The sequence below is a fragment of the Typopeltis vanoorti genome, chromosome 5 (genome assembly GCF_054136105.1).
Source record: "Typopeltis vanoorti isolate ZY-2024b chromosome 5, IOZ_Tvanoo_1.0, whole genome shotgun sequence".
Classification (NCBI taxonomy): Eukaryota; Metazoa; Arthropoda; class Arachnida; order Uropygi; family Thelyphonidae; genus Typopeltis; species Typopeltis vanoorti.
Window position 1 is genome coordinate 55,907,385 of NC_143553.1, and position 24,426 is coordinate 55,931,810.

The window sequence follows — 24,426 nt, forward strand, 5'->3', positions numbered from 1 at the left end:
ATGTATTAATTTCTTGTGATCCATTGAATCAAATGCTTTGGTGTAATCAATAAAACAAAGATATATGCTTTTCTGGTTGTCAAGGCTTCTTTCACATAATGTTTTCAAATTGAAGATTCCTTCTCTTGTAACTTTGTCTTTTTGAAAACTTGATTGAGTGTCTTCTATTTCTACTGACAAAGTGTGCCTTTTCTTCTTTCTAGGATTATTCTCAGTTGTAATTTTGTAACATGGCTTGTTAAACTTGTTAGTCTATATTCTGTGCATTCAAAAGTTCTTGGAATTTTGGGAATAGTGACAAAGATGGATTTCCTTAGATCATCAGGGATGTATCCTGAATCATAGATGTTATTAAAAATAACCTTTAGGTCATTAAGTGTGTTTACATTTACTTTCTTGAACAATTCAATAGGGATCTGATCAGGTCCTGGTGTTTTACCTGTTTTCATTTGACTTAGAGCGTATTCTATTTCTTCATATGTAATTGGCTCACCATCCATATTTTGTATATCTGGTGTGTCTGTGCAATCAGAGTCAAACAATTCTTTTCCACATTCTTTCCATCTTTTTATGATATCTTGTGTCTCTAGTAGCATTTTTCCATTTTGATCTTTTATACAAGGATTATGGTTGAAATTTTTCTTTTTATTTGTCAGGGCTTGGATTGATTTATGCATTTCTTTACTATTGTGTTTCTTGTTCAATTCCACTATTTCTTTACATTTTTCATTTAGCCACTTGTCTTTAGCCTTCCTGCATTCATTTTTTATAATTTTACTGAGTATTCTATACTGTTGTGTACTTTTCTTTTTTCGTCTTTCATTCATAAGTTCTAGTATTGATCCAGGGTTTTTTCTTATTGTATTTAATTTTGGGATAACCTCGTTAGCTGTCTTATATATTGCACATCTAAAATTTGACCACCTGTTTTCAATTTCCTCTGTGTTACAAAGTATATTGTCTTCTGTTTTATATCCTACATGATCTAATTTCTTCCTAATTTCTGAGTTAAACACTATTATGTTGTCAGGTATATTCAGAGCTGTGAAGTCAAGTCTTTCAGTATGAATGTTTTTAGAAATGTATTTTAGTTTAATTTTTAAAGTGGACACAACAGGGTTATGGTCTGAACCTATATCAGCACCTGGGTATGTTGGTTATATTATTTTTGTATCTATTATTTATCATTATGAATTATCATTATCTATTTGGTTTCTTATAGAGTTTTCTGGATTTGTCCAAGTATACTGTCTGCACTTTGGATGTTGAAAGAAAATATTCATTATGCACAAGTTGTTCTGAATGCAGAATTGTATCAATATCTCACCTCTTTCATTTCTGTCACCTAGTCCAAATTTTCCAACAACTGGATTTTCTTCCCCTTCTCCAACCTTTGCATTCAATTCACCCATCACTATGAGTATCTCATTTGATTTTACATATTCTATAGATTTTTGTAAGTTATTATAAAAATCTTCTATTTCTTCATCATTGTGATTCATCGTGTAGAGGCATAAACCCTACGATAATTATGATGTTAAAAGACTTTGCTGCTAATTTAATAAGTGTTATTCTTTCGTTTATGGGCCACAGCCCCATTACACATTTAAAGATTTCTTAATCATGAAACCCACTCCATATTCATGCTTCTCTCCACCAGAATATACAAACGTAAATCCATCTTTCTTTAGTTTTCCTATGTTAGGCCATCTTGTTTCACTAATTCCCATCACATCAACTTTAAGTCTTTTTATTTCCTGTATAAGGTTGTCAAAATTCCCTAGTTTATATAATGTTCTCACGTTCCAAGTTCCAATTTTCAAGACTGTTTCTTGTTTTCAAACGAGGAATATCAGATGCCAACCTTCCTTTTGAATTTAAGTTGACATCATCATAGAGTGTGCTTGCAGCGCTTGTTTTAATCACAGTTTCAGTGTCTTCTCCACTGTAACTATTTACAGCTTGGGACGTTGCAGAGGTTCCAACTTCCAAAGTATAACTTGTAAAATATTTCCGTTTCTTCATGGTCGACTATAGGATAGTAATGTGGTGAGGCCCCGATCTCTTCCACATCTGCAATAGCCAGCTAACTTGGCTCACTCTGTCAGCCATTGATCTGTATTCAGAATCTTCTGCCTGCCAGTTGTTTCACGTTACCGTTGATATATGAATTCTTCCGCCAATGATGAAACAGAAGATGTCATTGCAGTCCTAACATCTCCCATGCTGGCCACATAATGTCTTGGGAGATGCACTTTATAGCTTTCTGCCAGCTCTTTGCTTAGTATCAACTTTGCCATGGCTCATTACAACACCATGTTTCCCGGGGGGGGGGGTCCATGTGGAGGCATGATACTAAGACTTCCTGGGTATGGCCCTCCGGACTTCACCAAAATATTGCCACTGCCATGTATATCAGTTCCATCAGGGTTTTTGACTGTGTCATAGGTTGCCAGCCTACCACGGAAATCCATCCCAGGCTTAACTGTGCTCAGCATGCTACAAGCATGACTGATGGCTAGTCAGCCAAGATCCTGGTAGGAGAACACAACTAATTCTGTCCCTTACTTAATATTACAATTAGTAAATTAATGTAACTATTCTAGAAATAAATATATTTAATAAAAATTGCAAGTTTTTATTATTCACAGTTTTTTGTTTTTTTTTTCTCAGAACATCTAATACAAGTTATAAATGTGTCTATGCTCTTGGAAGCCTATATAAGTTTTTGCAGAACACTAGGGTGCAACAAAACACTGCTTTGGAAGTCTGAAATATTAGATCTGACAGTATTGGTGTCCTGACAGATAGCAGGTTAATTTAGAAGAAAATTGTCAAAAGGAAGTTAGTAATAATGTAATATTTGTAGTACTTTGTTATACATCATCCCTTGAGGTACAGGAATTTGAGGATGTTTAAAACAAAAAAAAATCAGCTAACACCTTTTTATTCTGGTATATAGGGAGTAGGTGAGGCCATTTAGCCCTATCTAACTTTTGGAGACTGAGTGGGCAGTTCAATCTCCGCTGGTACCTTATCAGAGATAACTGGCCCAAGGCTATCACTAATTAAGTGGCACACAGTGAAGAGAGATGACTCAACAGCGCTGCCATCTCGTGGTCCCTAACCCCAACACTTGTATTTAATGTCTGAAATAATGTGGGTTCTACGGTTGATTTTCTTGAGTTTACGGGACGAAAAACGTTTTTTCTCTCGGAAACTTGGTTTCCGAGAGAAAAAACCTGCTTGCCCATGCCAGAGATCGATTAACTTGGGAACCGGTCGAAAAAAGGCGTAGGAGGATGTTTTAAAATTTTAATTTGTCTCATAACAGTTTGGAGAAAATAATAACTGCATAACATGAAATAAAACATTAGTTGTTGGTGACATATAGAGCCTAAATCTTCAGTTTGAAATGAATAGTATTGAAAGAAAGCGTAACAAATACCCTTCAATATTTTTATGCCAAGTAGACAGAAATTGTTTGGCTTTGAAACTTTTAAAGGTTTAAATATTGATGAATATTTATTATCCTTTTTCTTTGTCAAGTTGAATCCGTTTCGGCTCTTTGTCTTAGTAATATACATACCAGTGGAGCATTCACGTGATAAATTATTTAAGCTTCAGGCTTTCATTCCAGTAAAACCCTTAATCATAAGCATAATAAAAGATGCATATAAAGGGCTCCTGGGTAGAGCTCTTGCCTTTTAAGCAATTCAATATAAAGGCTACACATGTAGAAGACTTATGTTTTAAAAGCTTCTACCAGTCTGATTGGCTGAGTAGATATCATATAGGTCCTCCAAATAGGCTATGGGTTTAGATGTTAAATAGATTTCATCACCTGGTGGTGTAATGAACTTAAGTGTTTGTGATTATTTATAGTAGTGCTTCACAGAATAAATGCATTATTTATTAAGTAAATATTTTACTAGACTTCCAACTAGCATCTTCAAAGCACACAAATGTATACTTCTTATAGAACACACAGGACAGCTCAACTAGGGGAAACACTTCAAATTGTAATTAAAAAAAGTAATTATTGCCTTACCATGTGCTCTATAAGACTAGATAAATGAAGAGAAGCAGTCTTTTAGATGCAGTCTTCAAATGACATTCGGAATCTTAGGTAAATTAATACAGCCATATTTATTGAGGTTAGGAGAGTGCTTCGTAGCCAATGCTGATTCTGAAAATAATATCTCAAACTTATGGTGAGAATTCCGTGATGGGAAATTCAAAGCATAGTCTATCAGTTTCTAACTTGCCACAATGATGATATCAAATGTAGTTTTTATGTTTCACAGATCTACTCTGTTCAAAGTAGGTAAATTTGCAGGCACATGACTTTATATGCTCGTGTGTAAGTGAATGAAGATTGCTAATCAGATAGTTTAAAATTAGCATGGAAATTACTTTTTATGAAGAACTTAATAAATTTAATTAGCTATCTTTTCAGATGTCCCCCTAGATAGATAGGATGGTAATGACTTTGGATAGGTGGTGATGGGGGGCATGTAGTATTTTGTGTGTTTTATGGGGGTTGTAGCCATTGGCTTAAAAGGTATAGCTAGATTAACTGAATTCTATATTAGAACAAATAGCTCTGTCTCTATTTTGTGTTTTGAGGATGATATGCTATTGGGATGACTGATGGTGAGACTGCTTATATTAGCATTTTCCAGCGTGTGTCGATTTCTTATAAACAGAAAAGATCAAGCCATTTGAAAAATGTATATCTACTATGCCTAGGAAAGACGGTTTCTTTTTTCTTTTAAAATACGTATGTAAGCTGTCAGATGAACGTGAGTTCATAGAAATTAAAGAGAGAAACTCAAAATTACATGGAAGTAATTTTAATTGATGTCATATTTTCAACAAAGTATCAAAGGAATCCTCAATACATTTTAATAAAACAAAATAAACCGTATTAAAAGAATTAATTTTAAAAATCACTGCTACAGCATAATGAAGACAACAGACAGTCAGGAAATTCCTAATTAAAAATTAATTAAAATAACAGTAAAATATATTCATATAATAATAATAAGATAATAATTGGGAATTTGCAGAAAATGTATACATTTCCCATAAAGGGGATAACTGAAGTCCATCATATCTGTTTAAATTGAACTGATATAATTGATATTACTGATACATTTCAATTGAAAATTGAATTATTATTTAAATACATTTAATTTAATAATTATTATTATTATTATACATTATCTCCATGAAGCCTCATTGACTACGTCATTGTTGACATACTGGTTCAAGATACAAGAGTGTACAGAGGATTTGAAATTGCAAATGACCATTACTCAGTGCTAAGCAGAATAAAAATTGATAGTACATCGAAAAGAAAAGTATGTAAGAAAATTTTAAAAAGAATTAAAGTTGAGCAGCTTTTACAGGTAAACTGTAGACTTGACTATGCAAACATTACTGAAGAAAATTTGATTAAACATTGCTGAAGTAAACAAGAACCAAACCTTGGAAGCTCAGTAGCAAACTGAAGAAGACTTTTATCAGTTCAGCTAGGGAGGTATGTGTTGAAGTTGTCTGTAAGGGTACAAAAAGAACTCCATCAGCAGACACAAGAAGTAGTTCCTTTCATATTTGCAAATGCCCTAAAACGGGTCGGCAACTGGCAGGCCGCATGCAGCCCAAACGTGCAATTTTGGCGGCCCATTAAAAGTTGACCATACTTACACCGCATGTGGCCCGTATGTTGAATTATTTAAATAATACATTTTATAATATGAATAATAAATTAAAAATAATTTTATACCTATATTTCGTGATATCACCTGTGCAACTTGGAAATACAAACAAAAGGAAACTTTTGTTGGTATTATTGAAGATTTACAAACAAAAGTTTCAACAAGATTTGTTGATTTTCATAAAAATAGCATCGAAATGCAGTTATTTTTGAACACTTTTAATGTCGACATTGGTGACGTACCAAACCAACTACAGATTTTGGAATTACAGCAATGAAACATTAAAGAATGCATTTTTGTTAGAAAATATCCAAAAATGTTATCGATGCTTACCAAAAAAATTTGAAGGATTAATCAGTTTCGCAAAGAAATGATAGTCGCATTTGGAAGCATATACATTTTGAATAAGCATTTTCTGCCATGAGTTTTAGAAAAAATAAATTTCTTCTCGACCTGACTGATGAACTTTGTATTCTTCGATTCGAATTTGCACCTCAGTTTGTAAAGTGGTTATAGATAATTTGGCTAAGGGAAAACAATCACAAAAGTCACATTAAGCTGGAAGACACACATATCGTGATGCATAAACTGTATTACTTTGTTTTTATGTGATGATATTTTTCATTGAATTTCATTTTCATGCTTGTTTCATATCTAGTACTTTAAATATTTCTGTGTTTTTTTTTTTTTTTTTTCAAATTGAGATAATAAAAATTGATAACAAATATTTTTAATACTTGCGGCCCGATTATTAAAAATAAAAGTTGAATGTGGCCCGTGAGTCTGAAAAGGTTGCCGATCCCTGCCCTAAAAGAATAGAGAGAAAAATGTAAGATAGCTAAGCTATATGTAAAAGCAGGTAAACAAAAGTAATGGGAGGACTTTGGTAAAAGAATATAGAAAATAAATAACAGGAATGTAGCAAAATATTATGAAGGCAATTGCAAATGAAACAGCTTAGAAATGGACGAAAGATTACTGTAAAAGGAATCAAAGATGATAAAGGTGACATAAAAACTAAAGATAAGAATAACCTAGATGTCTGGAGTAATTACTTTGAAAGACTGCTGAATGAAACAAGCAGTGACAAAACCATACTAGAACATTTTCACGAGGAAAATAAAGAGAATTTCATATCAGTATGTGAGGTAAAAAACTAATCAAAAACTTGAAATGCAGAAAGGTAGCTATAGTAAACGATATTCGACCAGAAATGCTTAAGTATGTAAGTATAAAAGTTTTGCAGTGGCTACGCTGCATAATTCAGAGGGCCTGATCAGAAGGTCGAATTCCAAATAGAATAGAGCTCTCATAGTACCTGTGTATAAAAAAAGGGAATCAAGATGATTGTGAGAATTGCAGAGGAATTTCTCTAGTAATTGTTCCATGAAAAATTTACACAAGCATACTTGAAAAGAGGTTGAGAAAGATTATGGAAGAGAAACTTGGAAAAGAACAAGCTGGGTTAAAGCGAGATAGACGTTATCAAGATCAGATTTTCACTTTAAAATAAATAGTTGCGAAATCATGGGAATATGACAAGGATCTATAATTAATTTTTGTACATTTGGAAAAGGCATATGAGGTGTTCAGACAAAAGCTTTTCAAAACTATATATATATGATAAATGGAACATTATATAGAGCAATACTTAGTTTATATTTAAGTTGTCCATCAGTTAGAATTGAAGATAATAGAGGAAGATGATTTGATGTAAAATTAGGGATAAGACAAGGATGCACATTATCTCCACTCTGATTCATCCTCTATATGGATCACATTATGAAAGAAAGTGGCATTAGGCCTGATATTAGAAACTGTTTGTGTTATGCAGATGTACTCCTATACACATCTAATGCAAATCTCCATGATTTTCTAACTAAATTGAATAACAGCAGTAACAAATTTGGCATTAAAATCAGCAATAGAAACTATAAAACTATGAAAATAAGCAGAAATTGAACACAGTTTACATTTTGAATGGAAAAACTATAGAACAGGTAAAATATTTCAACTATTTAGACACAGTTTTTAGTAAAGATGGCAAGTTAAATTTACAGAATAAGCAAAGCTGGTATGGTGGGTAGCTGGCTGAATGGATTTATTTGGAACGTGGGGGGAAGTTAGCCAAAACACCAAACTAGCAGTATACAAGACACTGTTCAAACCAATTTTAAGTTATGAATCTGGAAGTTGGGTTAGAAATAAAGCACTTTGTATCCACAACCCCAATGATATTAGGGTTATGGAATGTGGATTATGAGAACAGATTTAGAACCTGTACACTGCAGACACTAGTAAACAGGCAGCATAGAAACCTACTTCTGAAAGAGATATATAGGTGGAATTTTTGATTTCATTTTATGAAGGATCAGAAGAGGATGAGAGGGCATGCATGGAAGTGGACAATGAATGCAATCCAGAAAGTGGTTGAGAGAGATAGATTTTTCTCTCAGAAATCAGTGTGTGATTGGAAGGGCTTGCCTTTGGAAATGATGAGTGCAGGTTGAATTAATTCAAGAAAAGTATGACAACCAGTGATGATATGTGGTCTCCCTCAACCCTTAATTAGCACTGACTCCCTTGAGGTTTCTCACAATAACAATAGTAATAATAAATTTTCACTGCATGAATTGAATACTATTACCTCCATTAAGATATATACATCAGAAATTAGAATTCATTCAGACAAAATATGCAAATATTTTATAATCTTGTGGAAAATATTGCAGTTTTAAAATATTGATATGTGTATTATCCTCTTCTATCATTTACATTATTAGAAATGATGCACGTGAAAAGGTAATGCGGGAAGTGAAAGCCTTGGCTAAACTTGACCACTTTGGCATTGTACGTTACTTCAATGCTTGGCTAGAATGTCCTCCTTTTGGATGGCAAGAAGCCAGAGATAAACAATGGGATGACAGGTGGGTTTCATTTCTTAATAAATTTATATTTTTCTAATATGAACATAGTAGTTCATTTATAATTAGATCCATATTGATACAGATTTAATCCCTATATGCATAATTATTATTTTTTATTTTCTAGCCTTAAAATATCTTCTGGTACTTTTAGTACATCATCAGTAAGTTCAGCATTGCACTCAAAGCCAGTAGCAAGCAATCCAGCTGTTATAAATCCTTTAAAACCTTTTGAAGTGTTTGCTAGTAGAGATGTCAGCACTGGATTTACTCCTGAAAATAATAGTCATGAAAGTGGCTCTTTTAGTCTTGAAAATGTGAATAATATGTCACTTTCAAGTGGATCATTTGAAATAGTTTTTGATGGGTCTGTAAAAGCAGATGGCATCACTTTGCAAAGTTATGAAAGGCATAATGATTCATCAGATCTTAACCCATCTGTTTCTTCTGCAGGACTATTGCCATTTAAAAAATATCTTCCAAGTGAGAATATCAATTTTCAAACTCAGTATGAAGACTCTGGTTGTGCTGAACATAGTGGAAATGCTGATGAGCTTGAAAATAATCTACAAAAGACATCTCAAAATTTTGGTCAGTGTTTGAAGGGCATTGACGAACAAAAGAAGCCACAGAGACCTGAAAAACTAGAGCTTTGTGAGATGAAAGAGAAGCCTGAACCTCCACATAACATTTATTTGTATATACAGGTAAGTGTTCTTGATATGATTTATAATGGCATATAATTTTATAAATTTATTTATAACTCCACAGGTAAATGAAGTTCCATTGATTTGTTTTATAATATATATATATATATATATATATATACACTGTACGCTCACAGATGCGAGACCCTTCGACACTTCTGCTCATGCCAGAAGAAGGAGAATCCATTCCGATATTAGGGTCATCAATACATTTTGTGGGATGAGTTTTTATTATTATATATTGGAAAATTAGTTATTCTTTTATAAAAATTCTAGTTTTCATAAAAGATAAAAGGCTATTTAGATATTAGGGTCATCACTACATTTTGTGGGATGATTTTTTTATTATTATACATTGGAAAATTAGCTTTTCTTTTATGAAAATTCTAGTTTTCATAAAAGATGAAAGGCAAAATAGTTACCACTTAAAGTGGTAACTATTTTGCTTGTACAACAGTTGGAAAATTTGCATACGAAGCACGTGATTTTGAGTGTTGGTGACCAATTTGTACATCCTTTATTTCTTTCTCCCTTTCAGTATGAATTGACTATTCTTGGCACATTGCCAAGCTTGGTTCTATGAGGTGTGGGCATACAATATGTATGTATACACACACACACACACATACAATTACGGTATTATTGCATAATATGACTTTGAAACGTGCAGCCTTCCAGGTATGTGATTTTCTGATCCTTTACGTCATCATCATGTGTTAAAGAGTATAACTTAGCAACTCACTCACACAAGATTTACAAATACATCATCAGAATTGTCTTTTTTTCATGGATATTTAAATGTCGATAATTGCATATGATTTTTGAATGTGATATATGTGTGTGGGATTGCTTAATATAATCCCATAAACAGAAATGCACCATGATGGATATGAACCTAAAACATTATAAACAACTAATAAAAAATAAAATAAAATACATATAAATATGATTAAATTACATTCCACTCTATATGGTTACAAACTGAATTAAACTTGCCAAGAAATTATATTTTTGTTTTACCCTTTATCTAGTGTAAGCATACAAAGTTTGTGCTCTAAGTATCTTCATGGCTAGGTTACTTGTATATAGAGGCCAATGACTTCACATCAATTGCCTTAGTACCTCATAATGCAAAGCACACGTCCTTTTAGGTGTGTATAATGCTATGCATTATGGGAAGGGACACAACCTGTCCCAGTTTTGATGTTTATTGAGTTCTTATCAGTGAGTGTCATACATTTCCAATATACAAATATACAAGTACGAGTAAAAATACATCATATATTTCCTGATATGTACTCTCAAGGGGTGTTTAGGTTACTATGACAGCACTTACATGATTAAGTTTACATTATTATTAATCGCTATCAACAATTTTCTCTGAATTAGTCTATTACTTGTAAGCACTCCAATATTTTCATATCTAATATTTCTTTCTTCTAAGACACTTCTGACTGAATCAATCCACCTTGACCTTGGTCTTCCTCTCAGTCTCTTTCCTGCCATCTTGGCATCAAACACCTGTTTTGCTAACGTTTCCTCACCCATTCTGTTAAAGTGGCCATATCACCTTAGATTAGCTCTGCTTACACACTCTTGAATACTAATAGCATCAAGTTCCTTTCTAATATCCTCATTTTTAATGTCATTCTGCCAATCATGCCATCGGTTCATTTCCCTAATTTTTCTCAGAACCCTCATATCTGTGGTCTCTGGTCTTTGATCAAGTGCTTTATTTCTAACCCAACTCTAAGATCTATAACTTAAAACTGGTTTGAATACTGTCTTATATACTGCTACTTTGATGTTTGGGCTAATTTCTTTTTATTCCATATAAATTTATTCATCTGGCTAACCACCATCCAGCTTTCCTTATTCTGTTGTCTATTTAATCCACCACTAAAAGCTGTGCCTAAATAGCTGAAATATTTTACTTGTTCTATAGGATCTCCATCCAGAATACAGCTGAAGTTTTCTATGTTCTTGCCTATTTTTATAATTTTGGTGTATTTATTGCTGATTTTCATGCCAAGTTTGTTATAGATGTTATTCAATTTTGTTAGAGAATCATGGAGACTTGCACTAGATGTGTTTAGAAGTACAGTCATCTGCTGTACTTCTAAACACATCAGGCCTAATGCCATTTTTTTTCGAAATGTGATCCATATAGAGAATGAATCAGAGTGGAGATAATGTGCATCCTTGTCTTACCCCTAATTTTACATCAAACCATCTTCTAGTTTCTTCAGTTCTAACTGACAGATGGTTTAAATATAAACTAAGTATTGCTCTGTGTAATGTTCCATTTATCCCATATAATTATCATGTTTTGAAAAGCTTTTTTCTGAACACCTTGTCATATGCCTTTTCCAGATCTGCAAAACACAGATCCTTGTCATATTCCCATGATTTCTCAACTATTTGTCTTAAAGTGAAAATCTGATCTTGACAACCACTATTTGGCCTGAATATAATTATTAGTAGAAATGAAAGTACATAATGCACTTTTGCTATAAATAAACTTATGATGAAAAGAAGAGGAATAAGCAAACCAATTGGACATTTTCATCAAAAAAACAAAGGTTACACCAGAAGAGTCGCAGCATGGTCCTTCACATAGTGAAGGTAATGAAGTTGTAATTGTGGAGGAATATTTCAGTGATTATTCTCCTCTTTTATAGTTTCAGTAACACATAATACAGTACAGTTTTATAGTTTAAAAATTAAAATGACAGTATACTTATTATGGTTAAGTCCCTAACCCCTATAACTCCGTTGATTTAATGTATCGAGTTATGTCTGACTGACTTATGGAACAGAACCCTGGCGTAAGTCAAGGTTCCGTTCTATAAGTCATAGGATGACTAATTAAATATCCCATAATATGTTATGAGATATTAAGGCAGATGTGAAGTCATCAATCCTTATACAAGTATCTTTCTCGTGCAAATTTTGTTTACTTACACGTGAATAAAGGATAAATCATGAATATAATTTCTTGGCACGTTTAATTTAATTAGTATATCAGTTTTGAATTGATATATTGCCAAATGACAAGTTGGTAATTAAATTATAACAGATTGGTGAGTTGAATAGGATAGGTATCAGCGAGTTGTATATAGGATAGTGGTGTAGTATCCCAGAAGAGGGAAATCATGAGTGGCATGCCCCAGGAATCAGTTTTATTGTCATTGCTGTTAAATAGGGATATGTAATTGTTTGATGATGATGCAAAATCGAGAGAAGTATGAAGAGTAGACCAGTTATTGTGAATTTACATTAGGTTTTGAATTATCTTAATGGATTCAGCATTCCATTTCATTGTTTGAAAATGTAAGTATGGTTTTAAAATTTGAAAAGCAAGGATAGGATACAAAATAACAAATTGGTACTGATATCTTGTAGTAAGTACGAGATGAGCGATCCAGGCCAATGATGACCAGGGACCTGAAATTTTGGTATACATTGCCAAAGTTCACTAATGCAAACTACACTATATACCAGTAATTGTCTGGACACCCCTGTTATTTGGAGTTATGTAACATTCCTGGTTTGTTAATAACAAAAACTACTGTACAGATAGTAGGAAGCAGTATTTCATCATAGCAGTTTGAATACAAGTGGTATGGCAACGTGATGTGAACTCAGTGACTTCGAGAGAGGTGTCATTGTGGGCTGTCACAGATTTTCTGAAATTTCTTTATTTTTTCATCTATATATTTATCTTTTAGATATGTTATTATGCACCATAAATAATAAAACTGCCACCTCTGTCTATTTATAATCAAATATTATCTCAACCTTTAAATGCCATGACTTCCTTATGCTAAATTTTTAAATTGTACTGTGGGCTTATTTTATTTAATTCATAAATGGATTTTTGAAGGTCATCTTCATTGTCTCATAATACAGTTCTTCTGGTTAACTGGATACTTTTTTTTTTTTTTTTTTTTTTTCCATATTTTAATAATCTGGTCGACATATATTGAATAGAGTTGAAGATAAACTACATCTTTTTCTAACACCTTTATTAATTTCAATCTCTTCTGTTAATTTATTACCTAACTGTAACTGTATTTTTGTATCTTTATATAAAATTTGTATAACTTGTACCAAATGTAATAGATATATATATATATATAGTTTTTTTTGTCATAGCACTCCTTTGTCAGAAGCACAGATCATTGTCACTGGCTGCACTGCATAATTCAGAAGGACGAATTCCAGATGATTGGAGTAGAGCTCTCATAATACCCATATATAAAAAGAAAACTGAATATGAGAATTACAGAAGTATTTCTCTACTGAGTGTTCCTGGTAAGATTTATGCAAGTATACTTGAGAAACGGTTTCAGGATTGGTGAAGAACAAGCTGGATTCAGGCCAAATAGAGGCTGGCAGGATCAGATCTTCATTTTACGACAAATAGTCGAGAAAGCATGGGAATATAACAGAGATCTTTAAGTTTTGTCGATCTAGAAAAAAAAAGCATATGACAAGGTGCCAAGAGAGAAGCTATTCAAAACGCTACAGTTGTATGGTGTCAGTAGGACATTATATCAAGCAATACTTAGTCTTTATTTGAGATTTATGTCAGCAGTTAGACTTGAAGGAAGTACAGGAAGATGGTTTAATGTTAAGTCTGGTGTCAGACAAGGATGTACATTATCCCCTCTGTTATTCATTATCTATATGGATCACATATGAAGGAAAGTGGTATTAAATCTGATATTAAAATTGGAGATATTAATGTCAGCTCTTTGCTTTATGTTGATGATGTTATACTTCTAAATAAATCTGCTACAAGTCTGCAAGATTCCCTGACTAAATTGAATAACTGTTGTAATAGATATGGTATGAAGGTCAGCAATAAGAAGACAAAGACAATGAAAATAGGCAGAAGCATTGAAAATATTAACTGCATTGTGAATGGAAAACTATAGAACAAGTAAAACATTTCATCTACTTGGGCACAATTTTTAGAGAAGATGGTAAATTAAATATAAAAATGGACAAATGGAAAAAATCAACAAAGGTGGTATGGAGGAAGTCAACTGAATAAATTTAATTTAATAATAGAGAAATTAGCCAAAACACTAAATTAGCTGTACAAGATAGTGTTTAAACCAATTTTAACTTATGGATCTGAGAGCTGAGCTAGAAGTAAAACACTTGACCAAAGACTAGAGACTGCAGATATGAGAGTCCTGAGAAAGATTAGGGGTGTGATCAGATGGCATCAATGGCAATATCATATTAAAAACGAAGATATTAGGAAAGAACTTGACATTGTTAGCATCCAGGAATGTGTTAACAGAGTTAGTCTCAGATGGTGTGGTTGCTTAAATAGAATGGGGGAGGAAAGATTAGCAAAACTAGTGTTCTCTGCCAGGTTAGCAGAAAAGAGACATAGAGGAAGACCAAGATGTAGGTAGATTGATACAGTAAAAAGTGCCTTAGAAGCTAGAAACATAATATCTAATAATGTCGGAATCTTGACGGTAACAGATTGATTTGGAGGAAAATTGTAGATAGGAAGTTAGTAATGATGTAAATTTTTCATGTAGTACTGTCATATCCTGTACGACCCCTTGAGGGTGCATGTCAGGAATTTAATGATAATATATATATTTTCCATTATTCTTCTTTCCATAGTCCACAGGGAAGCATAGAGTAGATATTAAGAAATATTCCTAATGAAATTTTTCATTTGCAGTCCTTTATTGTCACTTTGCTTTCAGCTCTGTAAATGAAGCACCTGTCCAGTTTTTTTATATTCTGTTCAGTTTATTCTAGGTCTGCTTCTTTTTCGAGTTTCTGGAATAAGTTCTTCAAATCTTAGTTATGCTGTTATCTCTTGGACCAGTGAAAGAACTGATTCTTTGTGTTATTTCAAAACTTGTTATGTGTTTAGCATATAGCATTTTTGGGAGTCATCTGTAGTACTTTATTTCAATTTCCAGCAACCTCTTTCACTTCTTTTAATAGGATTCAAGTTTCACTTCCATATAGAAGTACTGAATTAACTAGCATGTCAATGGAGGTGTAATCTATTTGTAATTGTAAGTTTGTTATCTGTCCATAGTAGTTTTATTAGTTTTTGGAATGCTGTTGTTGATTTTGCAATTTTTGTTCTAATATTCTGTGTTGATTTTCCATCTTTATTAAAGATATTGCCTAGGTCAAGGTTTCCCAAACTTTTTTTTCCTTGGCCCGATTATTTTAATACTTCATCTTTGCGACCCACTAAAGTTTTTATGGCCAGTAGGTAAAATAAAACAGATTTGAATGTTCATAGAGTTATTTTACCGCGAACAAAGAGACTGTGAAATGGCGATGCGGACGGAGCACATTTTTCGTCTCTATTAATTAAATTATTTATTCATTAGTCTCGATTAAATGTTATTTACTTGTATGATGATAAAATGGTTATTTTTGACCGCAAGAACTATAGGAGAATGAATGACTACTATTTGGAGTTTTTTTTGTCAAATTTATTTTAAAACTAAGTTATACCAACTAGTTTCGCCAACTGTGCCGCTATTGGCTTCATCAGGGTAAAAGATGTATAAAAATAAGAACACTGAAACGCTATAAACTGTTTACACTAAAACCATAAAATGAACTGAATACAATTGCATTTTTATAAAAGCAGAAGAATACGTACATCACATGCATAGCGCATGTATGATCTACTAGTTGTTATGTAGGAACATTCTATAGTTGGCAGCAAAATTTAATTCTGGCATGTTGAAAGATCTAATGATCCAGATCTCAGGCAAAATCAATCTTTGGTTTCTATTAAGGTTTTGTTCTGAACGGAGAACTGTTGTGGCTTCTTTTATAATTCGGGAGCAGAAGTCCTCCTCTAAGTAGGGCATTGAGCTTTTATCCCATTCTATCATATGGTTAGTCCTAGCAAAATGAAAGGCTAACCCAGATTTGTCTTCTCTATTATTATTGACTTCTACTATGTATTCCTTCTTCGTGATTTCAAAACTTCTTGAAGTCTGGCCAATATAGTTCAAGCCGCACGAGCAGGGGATGTTGTAAACTCTGGCATATTTAAAAAATGGATGACTGTCTTTTGGAGATCGTAAAAATTGGCGAATGGTCTGTGCAGGTTTAAAAGCCACTCGTATTCCATGCGGCTTGAGGAGTCTGGCAATCTTATTGGAAATTGTCCCCATAAACTATATAATCTTTCAACATGCCAGAATTAAAATTTTGCTGAACTACAGAACGTTCCTACATAACAACTAGTAGATCATACACGGGCTATGCATGTGATGTACGCGTTCTTCTGCTTTTATAAAAATGCAATTGTATTCAGTTCATTTTATCGTTTTAGTGTAAACAATTTTTAGCTTTTAAGTGTTCTTATTTTTATACATCTTTTACCCTGATGAAGCCAACAGTCACAGTTGGCAAAACTAGTTGGTATAACTTAGTTTTAAAATAAATTTGACCCAAAAAAAACCCAAATAGTAGTCATCCATTCTCCTATTTACTTGTATTTTAAAGTTTTGTGAAAAAAAGAACCCAAACATGAAACACCTAGGTTTTCGAGAGTTTTTTTTAGGTGACCCGGCATTTAGCTTTTGTAATCTGATGCTGGATCGTGGCCCACCATTTGGGAAAAGCTAGCCTAGGTATTTAAACTAATCAATTTCTTCTATGAGTGTTTCCTCAAGTAGAATTTTTTCAGTTTCTGCCATAGCACTTCTTATTTGTCATTGTCTCCAAATTTTAAAGTCTTGTCTTTTTTCAATAATATGTTTTAAAACAGTAATATTGTATAGACATGATCTTCCATGTGTGAAACCATTTTGTGCTTCTGAGAGTCAATTTGCAATATTTCTAATTCTTTTATTCAAAGTATTACTGTAAATTTTGTAACTTGTATTTAATAAACTTATTATCTGTATATCCTTCCTTAAACATAGATCTAATCTTAGCTTTTGACTAATCTGATGGAACCTCACATTTCCTTCACTATTTTCCACCCTATTCCAAAACTCTGTATTTTTGCTATCTAATATGGTTAATTTTCTATTTTTTGATGCCTCTATTACTTTTAATTCTTCCAATCTAATTGGTTCTATATCAGTACCAATATTTCTTCATTGTCATTTTCTATTAATAAATTGGGTCATCACACCATAAATTCTTATAATGTTCTATCCATTGTTTCTCTTGTATTATGTTGAATCTCTTGCTTCATTGTTTAATTTCTTAAATATTTTAAATAAAATTAAAGATGCCAAGAAATTATATTCTTGGTTTAATTCTTTATCCCAACTAAAGCAAACGATGTTTGCATGTGAAGTATCTTCATGACTGGGCTACTTGTATGTATAGAGGCTAATGACTTCACATCACTTGCCTTGGTATTTTGTAATGCAAAGCACACACCCTTTTGGAAGTGCATAATGCTATGCATTATGATAAGAGCTACTATCCAGACCACTTTCGATCTTATTGAGGTATGTTAAAGTACAGGGATACCTCTCCAAAAACTCTGAGTTGTCTATGTGATCACTCTAAATCTCACTGAGTGAACAACTAAATCATTACTAAATTCATCACTCGTGACCTGAATCACTTCAGGACAAGAAACTCAGCAGTGGCTCCACTCAGAACTGTTCTCCTCTCCAGGAAGCAAGCTACCATCAGTGGGAGCCAGACCCAGAAAAGATACCAAGTTTGAGTAATGCAGAAGCCATATATTTCTCATATACAAGCAGTCAAAAGGTATCACATCACACCTTATTTATTAAAATACTCTGGATTAGAGATAGATGTTGAAAGGTTTTTTTTTTTTTTTTTCCCCACTTGGTTATACAATATATTATATTTTTAGTTTAATTCTTTATCCAGGTAAGAAAACAATGTTTGCACATGAAGTATATGGTATAACCAGGTTGCAACCATTCTGGCAGGCATGCATATTGGACATTACAAATTCAACCCTAGTCAAAAAGCCACAAACTTGTTTGGTAGACAAATGCAAGCAATTCTCACAGTAATCAATGATGGTTAGCAAACATAGAAAACCTTATTCGATTCAGCTCATTTTCGAATGCTAACAGCCTAGGAAACAAAATGTGTGAGCTTCAAGAATTCACAATGTGTCATAATGCCAACCTAATTCTGGTAAATGAAACTCATCTCTGCACAGTGGATAATCCATGGCTCAGAAACTATGTTTTATATTGTGATGACAGTTCCAACACCAGGAGAGGAAGAACGGGTATCTTTATTAAATGTAACATTGAGCACAGCGAAATCGAAAAACCTTCTACCACTAACATCGATATTGCAGGAGTTTAAATCCAAACAGCCAATGCAGGTAGCCTGAAAATCTACACTGTGCACAACTCTACCATTTGTGGTAGAGTTGTGCATAGTGTAGTGCATTATGACATGAACTGAACCTGTTAGTAGTAGGTGACTTAAATGCCAAACACCCAGCCTAGAATAGCAGGATCACTAATCCGAATGGTAAAGCCCAACGATTTCACTACTACAACGAATATCATGGGGACCTCTAGAACCCACATGCTCTAGTACAACAGGATGTCCTGATATTTTAGACATGACCATATTCCAAAATGTTGCTCACCAATACATTCTGAATGTGGTGGATGACCTCAGTTCCAACCACAACTCAGTACTACTTCATTAAGGCTTAGAACAGGAAAATACTCCTGACCAGGAGTATTTTCCATTAGTAATTATCTGGGGAAAGCTACAACACACATTCTCTCTGAACTACTGCCCAATCTGCTCTCCTGCCTAGGAAAGATTGCCGAACAAGTGATACTGACAAGATTGCAAAAAAAATCACAAGGGAAAACAACCTCATACTCAATTAGCAGTTTGACTTTTGCAGGAATCACTCCACTGTACAACAAATCGTGAGAGTCATGGAATACAATTGGAAACAGCACATCATTGTAGTCTTTCTTGATGTTGTAAAGGCAGTCAACAAAGTCTGGCATAGAGGACTACTCCATAAACTAATTAATGTCAACCTTCCATTAGGCCTGACAAGCCTTATGACTTCTTATCTTGAAAATTGTGTGTGAAACTACAGAGAATCAAATTATCTGAACACAAGATTACAACAGGAGTCCCCCAGGGTTCCCTACTGTCACCTTTAAGCTTTGCCATCTATATGGCTAACATCCCCAGCATGGTCGCCACAGTGGCTCTATACATGGACAACACCACAATAGTGGTCTGATTTTTAAAGCCGGGATTGGTAACCATAAAGCTGCAGACCACTATCTCAGAATTAGAGCAGTGGTTCAGGATATGGTGCATCAATGTCGGTGCAGACAAGAGTGTCACTGTCCTCTTCACGAGGAAATGGGCTTACCTAGAAGGTGAGATTATCATGTTTGACACCCATCCTCTGTCAACCAGTTGCCAAATACTTAGGGATACAACTAGACAAAGAACTCCACTTTGCATCCCATGTAAATTACACCTCCTCAAAAGCAAACAGAGCAGTAGGAAAACTACCCGTTACTGAACTGACACAGTTGGCTAGGCACAAAAATCAAGCTGCTGCTGTTATATAAAACAATGATCAGACCTATTCTGATCTACAGATTGCCAAGCTAGGGACATGCTGCTATCAAAAATACAAGACATACAAAACAAGTGCATCTGCATATGCAACACTCCATTATTCATGAGAGATGCACATCTTCATCCAGGAACCAATAACCAATATCCAAGATATCACAACCTTCCTATTCAAAACCCTTTCATCCACTCTAACCCATTGAAGACATGACAAACACATGTCTTCAAGACATAAACACCCCAAAACTGCACTGTGCAAGTAAGTATGAAATACACTGCTAATTGGCTCACAATGGGCAAGCCAAGTGCTTACTAAACAAACCTAATTTCCATTTATTTTCCTTCAGAAACTGATAAAGGGATAAAGAACTAAAGGTTGAGTTCACCATGCCAGAAGCATTAACCATTAACCTTGGTATCTCTTTTGGGTCTGGCTTCCACTGATAAGACCTCAATAAAAATAGAAATAAATCTTGGATAGTGGCCCTTCCATAATGCATAGCATTATATACATCCAAAAGGCTGTGTGCTTTGTATTATGGAATACTAAGACAATTGATATGGAGTCATTAGCCTCTATATACAAGTAGCTGAATCGTGAAGATACTTCATGCACAAACATCATTTGCTTACAAAATAAAGTATTAAACCAAGAATATAATTTCTTGGCATCTTTAATTTATAGTATAACCAAGTGAAAAACTTTCAACTTCCTAAATATTTTGTAGGCTATGTCTTTTGTGTGTGTTTTGTTTTCTTTGTGTATTTTTGAAGAAACGATTTATATACCACTTATTTTTCTTTTATTTCATTTTCTGTAACTGTGTTCCAAATTTTGATGTTTTTTTTTTTTTCAAGTACAGGTAACCCCCGTATAATATGGTCATTAGGTTCCTAAAAAATGTTGAGTTATGCAAATTCGTGTTATACGAAACAAAAACTAGTATAAAAAACAGGGTTAGGTTCCAAAAGTTAAAAAAACTCTACTATTTTCTTTTTATAACTAAGAGAATTATATATGTTTATTAAAACAATAATTGATCAAAAGTATTACATATTAATATTATTACATAATTACATAATGTTTTCTTCGTCATCACTACTAAGCACCATTAAACGAGGGCGTTTTCTTTCTGGCAAAATATTCTCATCTTCTGAGCTTTCTTCAGCAGCATCTTGAGTTCTCTGCTCTACTTTTTTGCAAAAAAATCTGTTATTTTCAATTGTTTGCTTTTAGCTGAGATATCTTTATAATTTTGTTGTATGGAACTAAGCACTTGTGAAGTTCTCTCTTAAATTTTGTGCTTCCTTCAGTGGAAGGATCTTCATTTAGAAAATATAACTCCATTTGCTAGGCTGAGTCTAGGCCTTTCTTTATGCTTTGTAGGGTAAAATGTTTAACTTCATCCTTTCCATCTGTGCTGTTGTCTTCTGAATTAATTTGGTTTATCCCAGATGCCATTTCCACCAAATTTGCTTCATCAGTCTCTTCTTCCATCAGTAATTCTTGAATATCTTTGAAATTCATATAGTCAAAACCTTCCCATCCTAGAGACTTAGCAAGTTCTATTATTGCATCCATTCTGTTTTCTGCTTGCTTGATTAGATTTTCACTTTGAACTGACTCTGACCATATGTTTTTCCAACAGGCATTTAACGTTGTCGGTTTTATTTCTTTGATGGATGAAGTTATGAGATTTATACAGTCTAAAATTGTAAATAGTTTCCATGCCTCCATGATTTCGTTAGATTCATCGTCGACTTTATTCAAAGCCCATTGCAACTATTTCCTGATGTAATTAGTTTTAAATGTAGCTATAATTCCCTGATCTAACAGTTGAAGTAATGAACTTGTATTTGGTGGTAAGAAAATTATTTTGACATTTGGGTGATTTAAATTTTTCGGATGGCTGGGCACATTATCCAATATCAGTAGAACTTTAAAATCTGGATTTTTCTGCTTTAAGTAGTTTTCCACACTTGTTAGTTACCCAAGCTTTCTTATTTGTCGTCCAATATACCAGTAAAGCACTCTTATTTAGGTTTTTTTTTTTTCATTGCACAAGGATTGAGGGATTTATAAACTAGCATGGGTTTCACCGTGTGATCACCTGAAGGCTTGCTGCACATAAGTAATGTTACATGGTCTTTTGATGCTTTAAAACCTGGTGTTTTAAAACATCAAAAGACTGCGTAAATGTTCTCTTGAGCATTTTTTCCCAGCAACGACTCATCTCGTCGACATTAAGAACCTGATGTGTTGTATATCCACCCTGTTCAATAATGCTCTTTCCTCTTGTATTTTTATATTTTGTAATGAAAAACGTTTTCTAAAACGGCTGAATCAATCTTTGCTAGTAGCAACAAAGTCAGAGTTGATAGTAGATTCTCCATTTTCATTTAAGTAGTTGTAAATTTTTAAAGCTTTATGTTTAATAACATTGGTGTCCAGTGGAATCCGTTTTTTTGAGCAGTCATCAATCCAAATACTAAGAGCTTTTTCCATTTTTTCAAGTATTGGTGCTCTGGGATGAGCTGTCATATTTGCAGAGATAGAACAACCTGCAGCAATGGAAGCTCAAATTTTCATTCATTTTTTCTGTATGGTCCAGATTGTTGCTTCATTTAAATCCAAGGTTTTTGTAACATATGATACTTTTCCCCCCTTTTTAAGACAATCCAAAATCTGTATTTTAAATTCTAGCGTGATGAAATGTCTTTTAAGAGGTACTTTTTTACTTCTGGCAGACATTGTTCAGGGCTAAAAATTAATTCACAAAATAGAAATATTTAGCACCTCTTTAAAAAAGGTTCAGTTATACATATTGATAGATAGAAAATATGTTTAATACTCCACAAACAAAATGAATTTAAAATTCTAATAAATTCTAAAATTCTGTACTCAAATCTGACACGACATACATGCTCGAATGAAAAATATCGAATGAGATGGTGCTTGCTTAAAAGTTCTCATCACGTCCCGCGTTGTACGGGGATTTCCCCAATTCTCAAACCGTGCTAGGAATGCCGTGTTATACGATGATTTTCCCCAATTCTTGAACTGTGTTGTAGGTATGCCGTGTTATATGGAGATTACTTGTACTTCAGAAGTTGCTTTATGAGTTCTTCTATGTTAATTTTTATTTTTTTAATTTTGGCTTCTCTTAGGTAATCTGTTAATTGTGACTGATATAGCATTCTAATGCTTTCTTCTTGCAGTATATGTACTTTGTATACTTGTTCTTGTTTTTTGTTATTTGCTTCTTTTCTCCATTTTGTTAGTAGTTTTTTTTAGTTCATCATAAAACTGTTCACAATCCTCATTTCTACCTTCATGGGCACATACTCCTATAATATTTAAGTAGCTTCTATTTGTTTTTAATTTAATTGTTGAAATTCAATCATTTACAAAATTGTACTTTCGTATTCTATTTTTCCATTTATTATTGAGTAAAATGGCTACTCCACTACAAGCTCTGATATGTTGGTTCACTCCTATATAATATATTGTATAGTATAACCATCTATATCTTTTGTTCCCTTTAATTCCTTTTTTGTTTCTGTTATCACTGCTATACTAATATTTTTAGTTCTTAGTTTTACTCATTTCAATTCCTTTGTTCTTACATTCCATGTGTCTACATTTAAAATGTTTATGATTTCTAATCTTTTACTTTTATCCTTTCCTGGTTCCAGTTGAAGTGTTCAAGTTATAGAGATTTTTACTTGGTAAGGTAACCAACCTTACACAAACCCCCCAATCTGGAGGACCAGGGTATATCTGTTAGTCTGGCATCTACTTCTCGACTTGTCCAGCTAGGGAAGCCATACCAGTATCTTAGCTACTGCTGATATAGTTCTCAAGGTCATTAGTGCATGCAAGCCTCCTTATCACATCAAGATAGAGATATCATTAAGGAGGATTTTGCAAAATGCTACAATAAATCATCACTCTCCATTTATTTGATCATAGGCTTCATTGCCTACTGCTTTCTCATCTTTATTATTTTTTTTCCAACTTTGACATCCACATCACCCATGAGAATAATCATACTTCATCATTTCTTCACTACACTATAATTTTTCATAAACGATCTCTTTTACTTCAAGATTCTCATGATTTAAATGTTGGTGCATAAATCTGTATGACAGTTAATTTAATACATCTTTAATATAATCTAGCCATTATTATTAAGTGACTGAATAATATTATTGTTAGGTGACTGAATAAAGTAAGAAATAAATACTGGTTATTTATTAAAATAAAGATCCAAAAGGCTTCAGTTCAGAGATACAAAATATATAAACCAGTGGATATTAAATCCAGTATTATTTCAAAGCCTAATGTAGAAACTATGAAAGTTTCATAAAGTTTACCTGGAGAGCTTACAGGAATACACTCGCCGTCATTTATGAGTTACCCTAGCACGGACCATATAGACATTACGCTTGCCCAAGTGTCCATATATTTACCTT

At 33.3% G+C, this 24,426-nt stretch overlaps 1 protein-coding gene across 4 annotated transcripts in view; it reads left to right on the forward strand.

Annotated features, from left to right (window-relative positions):
• Nucleotides 1–24,426, forward strand: part of LOC150106429 (eukaryotic translation initiation factor 2-alpha kinase 3-like) — a 326,794-nt gene that overhangs the window by 211,190 nt on the left and 91,178 nt on the right. For all 4 annotated transcript variants that reach the window (XM_090393133.1, XM_090393132.1, XM_090393130.1 and 1 more), the window contains 2 exons: nt 8,507–8,650; nt 8,775–9,354. In XM_090393133.1, the coding sequence (XP_090249259.1) occupies nt 8,507–8,650; nt 8,775–9,354 (724 nt within the window). The remainder of the gene's footprint in view (nt 1–8,506; nt 8,651–8,774; nt 9,355–24,426) is intronic.